This window comes from Penaeus monodon, chromosome 8 (genome assembly GCF_015228065.2).
Source record: "Penaeus monodon isolate SGIC_2016 chromosome 8, NSTDA_Pmon_1, whole genome shotgun sequence".
NCBI lineage: Eukaryota > Metazoa > Arthropoda > Malacostraca > Decapoda > Penaeidae > Penaeus > Penaeus monodon.
The window spans coordinates 35191769-35196768 of record NC_051393.1 but is presented as its reverse complement, the minus strand read 5'-3'; the positions used below and the strand labels follow the sequence as shown (position 1 = coordinate 35196768).

Below are 5000 nucleotides of genomic sequence, written 5' to 3'. Positions count from 1 at the left end.
GAAGACTGGGTAAAATCAGTCTTTGCTCCCATACCTAAAAAAGGTGACGCACTCCAATGCAACAATAACAGGACAATTGCATTAATAAGTCACAGCAGCAAAATTTTGTTGAAAATTATTGCTGAAAGAATGAAGTTGAAGTTAAGAGAAGAAATTGCAGACGAACAAGCAGGTTTTTGCCCTGGAAAAGGTACGAGAAACCAGATTCTAAATCTAAAATTGAGCATAGAGAAAAACAGAGAACACCAGAAAGACCTATACCTGTGTTTCATCGATAACTTGAAAGCTTTTGATACTGTAGATCACGATATCCTCTGGAATAACATGAACGATATGAAGTTTCCAAAACACATCATCCAACTAATAATAAAAGCCATGTAGACCAACAACAAGCAACTGTAAGAAAACCCCTTATGGGTTAACAGGGAAAGGTTCGAAGTCAAACAAGGAGTGCGACAGGGTTGCATTCTGTCTCCGCACCTCTTTAACATATATTCTGAAACAATTATGAGAGGTGCTCTGGAGAATTTTGAAGGAACTGTAGATGTTGGGAGGATACAAAATATCAAATCTAAGGTACGCCGATGATATAGTTTGATTGCCAGCAGTATCACTGACTACAACAGCTACTAGATAAAGTTAGAGAAGCAAGCGAAAAGGCTGGCTTGTTTCTTAATGCCAAGAAAACTAAAATCATGAAGATTCAAAGATAACCAGCAATGAACAATGATGAAGATGTTACAATCAATGGAATGGTTGTGGAAAATGTGAAAGAGTTCACTTATCTTGGAGATGTTTTAAGTAATACATATGATGATTCACCGGAGATAAAAAGAAGAATTACCATTGCCAAAAACGCCACAGTTGCTCTCAATAACATCTGGAAAGATCGAAGCATTACCTTACGGACAAAGCTGAGGTTATTGAACTCATTAGTTTTCCCAATTGCATCATATGGTTCTGAGTGTTGGGTGCTGAAGAAGATAGACAAGAAAAAGATCAATAGTTCTGAAATGTGGTGTTACAGACGAGTCATCATCATCATCATCATCAGCCATTGAGGGTCCGTTGTTGGACGTAGGCCTTCCCCAACTGTCTCCATTCTGCACGACTGCTGGCATCACGGTGCCAAAATTTTCTGTACATGTGTGTGTGTGTGTGTGTGTGTGTGTGTGTGTGTGTGTGTGTGTGTGTGTGTGTGTGTGTGTACATGTATATGTGTATATGTGTATATATATATGTGTGTGTGTGTGTGTGTGTGTGTGTGTGTGTGTGTGTGTGTGTGTGTGTGTGTGTGTGTGTGTGTGTGTGTGTGTACATATATATCATCATCATTTAACGGTAGGTTCATGTCTGAGCCGCCGTGGTCACAGCATGATACTCAATTGCAGTTTTCACGTTGTGATGCTCTTGGAGTGAGTACGTGGTAGGGTCCCCAGTTCCTTTCCACGGAGAGTGCCGGTGTTAGCTTTTTAGGTAATCATTCTCTCTTATTTTATCCGGGCTTGGGACCAGCACTGATTTGAGCTGGCTTGGCCACCCAGTGGCTAGGCAGGCAATCGAGGTGAAGTTCCTTGCCCAAGGGAAACAACGCGGCGGTCGGTGACTCGAACCCTCGAACTGAGATTGCCGTCGTGACAGTCTTGAGTCCGACGCTCTAACCAGTCGGCCACCGCGGCCTTATACATATATATATATATATATATATATATATATATATATATATATATATATATATGCATATATATGTATGTATATGTATATGTTAGTTTAGTGGTCCATCTATTGTCTTTTCTTCTGGTGATGTGTCCTGCCCAGGTCCATTTTGCTTTATTGATAACTTTGAGGATATCTCTGATTTTAGTTTGCTCGCGGATTTGCACAGATGGTATGTGGTCGCGCCATGTGACGCCGAGCATAATTCTCTTGTGTGCTCTTTGCATGGATCTAAGCTTGAGGAGTTGTTTTTTCGTGAGATTCCAAGTCTCTGACCCGTAGGTGACCGTGGGTGTGATGCACTGATCATAGACTTGTCGTTTTAGGACCAATGGAAATTCTTTATTTTTGAAGATTGCGCTCGCTTTGCCAAAGGCCTGCCATCCAAGTGTAATTCTCCTTTTGATCTCTTGTTCTTTGGACGCATTCTGCAATGAAATGTGTTGGCCAAGATAGATGTAATGGTCCACAACTTCGATTGTGTTGTTGTCGACTTGGATCTGTTGGTCTTCGTCGTCGATTTCGACTTGTTCATTTAACATGACTTTCGTCTTCTTAAGATTCATGCTCAAGCCGACCTTCAAACTTTTTCTGTTCAACTCTTTTAGCATCTGTTGAAGTTCTGCTACGGTGTTTGTGAAAACTATTATGTCGTCGGCAAAGCATAGATTGATTAAACGCTCACCGTTGATTTGTAGTCCTTTGTTTTCTCAGGGCAGCTCGCGGAAGATATTCTCCAAGCAGGCTGTGAATAACTTGGGTGAGCTCGTATCACCTTGTCTTACTCCTCTGCCCAGGTGGAAGGGTTTTGAGTCTTTATGGAGTCTGATGAATGATTTGACATTTTTGTTGATGTGTTTGAGGATGTTGATGTAGACTGGGTCGACTCCCTGTTTCTCCAATGCGTCGATTACATCTGGGATCTCCACAGAATCAAAAGCCTTGTTGTAATCAACAAGCCTGATGACTAGCGGTATCCTGTACTCGGCGCACTTTTCGATCAGCTGATTTACGGAGTGAAGATGGTCAATGGTTGAAAAACCTTTTCTGAAGCCGTGTGTGTGTGTGTGTGCGCGCGTATATATATTAAAGTTTATTAGTCATGTGATGAGAAGTAAAAGTATTGAGAAAAACTTGCTGACAGGGATGGTGATAGGAAACAGAGGAAGAGGCAAACCGAAGACAAGACTGAGCGACAACATCAAAGATATTTGCGGGTTGTCGATGGTACAAGTGGAAAGAAAAGCGCAAGATCGAATTGAGTGGCGAAGGATGGTGGAGAGGTCCACGGCTGCTCAAACATGAGCATACCATTATTGATGATGATATATATATATATATATATATATATATATATATATATATATATATATATATCTTATGACTGACCAGCGATATATGAAAATAGATCCTGATGAAGAAAGGACGCAGCCATCTTTTCTTCTCATAGAAATTGTTTCAATCATGGAATCGCTATACATATCCACAATGTCTGTTAGCGTATAAAAACATCGTCATATATTTTTAAAGTATGATGACACTGTTATCCATTCCTTCAGCAGGATTTATTCAAGCCAGGAATTAACAGGCTATCTAGTGGGCTGCGATCTGCCACCAAAGTTCGGCACCAGAAGCAAGAAGCGCGACTGTATCGTGTTCACCCTGTTTAAGGTGAGGGAGGAGGGAGGCGCCTGGGTCCCCTGCGGCCTCCTCAAACAGAAGCTTCGGGTGAAGAAGGTGCTGAAGGGCGGGTATTACGCATTTTTCTCCAAGGGGCAGATAGCTTGCATGCTGCACCTTTCCTGTGTCTTGTATTCATAGAAAGAAGAATTTCTGGAGTCCCAAGCCCTCACAAAATAGAGAGAATGATTACCTAAAAGGTAACACCGGTACTCTCCGTGGAAAGGAACTAGGGACCCTACCACGTACTCACTCCAAGAGCATCACAACATGAAAACTACAATTAAGTATCATGCTGTGATCACGGCGGCCCAAACATGAACCTACCCGAGGAGACCCTCTTGGAGGACCACTCCACCGAACTTTCCGTCAAAGCGCAGACTTCGTCGTCGGTCAGCGACCAAGAGTCCCATTCTGAGTCCCATTCTAAGTCCCATTCTGAGTCTGACTCTCAGTCCGACTCCGAGTCCGACCCGGAGGACGATGCAGTATTCATGGCATAGATGCAAAAGTTGATGGACTCTGTCGTCGCGAAGGACAAGCAGAAGCCCAAGAGGCAGCATGCGATGCCCCGGCCCGCGGCACGGACCGTCGCTGACGCCAACGTCAGCCTGTCCCTCTAGGTCGCAGAGAAGGACCGCCGGCGCTTCTTCCAGCAGGCCGCGAAGGCCGAGAAGTTCGGCGTGAAGCAAGTCAGGCCTCTTCCCGGCAACCTCGTGGCGCCCTTCTTGGCGAGAGGCAAGGAGGATTCCGCCCGCGCCTACATCGAGCACATGGAGCTCTTCGTTCACGGTAGTAAGACCTTGTGGATGTCCATCGGCATCCCAGTGGCCGTGCAGCCCCTGCTGAAGGCCAAGCAGGCCCCCGGCATCTGGCTCCAGATGCCGTCCAAGGAGGAGCCTTCGAAGTCTTGCGCACTCGTCGGCAAGGCGAAGGACCGCACGCAGATGCTCAAGACGTTCGAGGAAATCTAGCGGCAACTTCGCAGCCCACAGACGGCCTCCCCCGCCATCGCGCCCGAGCACTACGGCAAGGCCATCGACAAGAAAGGCGGCCGGCTCAAGTACATCCACGAGAAGTACAACGTACTTCTCGTGGCCTGAAGGAGGACGGACCTGAAGGACGCCCAGGCTGCCGCCGCCGTACTCGAGCTCATGGCCAACCGCAAGCTGTTGCCCGAGCACATCCTGGTGCCGCTCCGGAGAAGTCGCGAGGACAACCTCATCGTGCTCGGCCTCGAGGGCTGCAGGGCCGCCAGGATCGAGCGGGAATTCGGCGTCAGGCTTGTAAGGCCCGTCATCAGCATGCCTCTGATGGTCGAGGGCGGCGTCGAGGCCGTGACTAGTGCTGTGGCCTTCGTCGAGGAGATGGTCGCCGACCGGACTCCAAGACTGTCACGATGCCAATCTGAGTTCGAAGATTCGATTCACCGGCCGGCGCGTTGTTCCCTTGGGCAAGGAACTTCACTTCGATTGCCTACCTAGCCATTGGGTGGGCAAGCCAGCCCAAGTCAGTGCTGGTCCCAAGCCCGGATAAAATAGAGAGAATGATTACTTAAAAAGGTAACACAGGTACTCTCCGTGGAAAGGAACTGGGGACCCTAC

General features: G+C 46.6%; 1 protein-coding gene across 1 annotated transcript in view; it reads right to left on the bottom strand.

The window, feature by feature from the left end:
• LOC119575943 overlaps nt 1-2327 on the bottom strand; it is a 15110-nt gene extending 12783 nt beyond the window's left edge. Inside the window, exon 1 of the mRNA XM_037923476.1 lies at nt 1815-2327. Coding sequence (XP_037779404.1) covers nt 1815-2327 — 513 coding nt within the window. The remainder of the gene's footprint in view (nt 1-1814) is intronic.
• Between the last annotated feature and the right edge of the window lie 2673 nt (nt 2328-5000).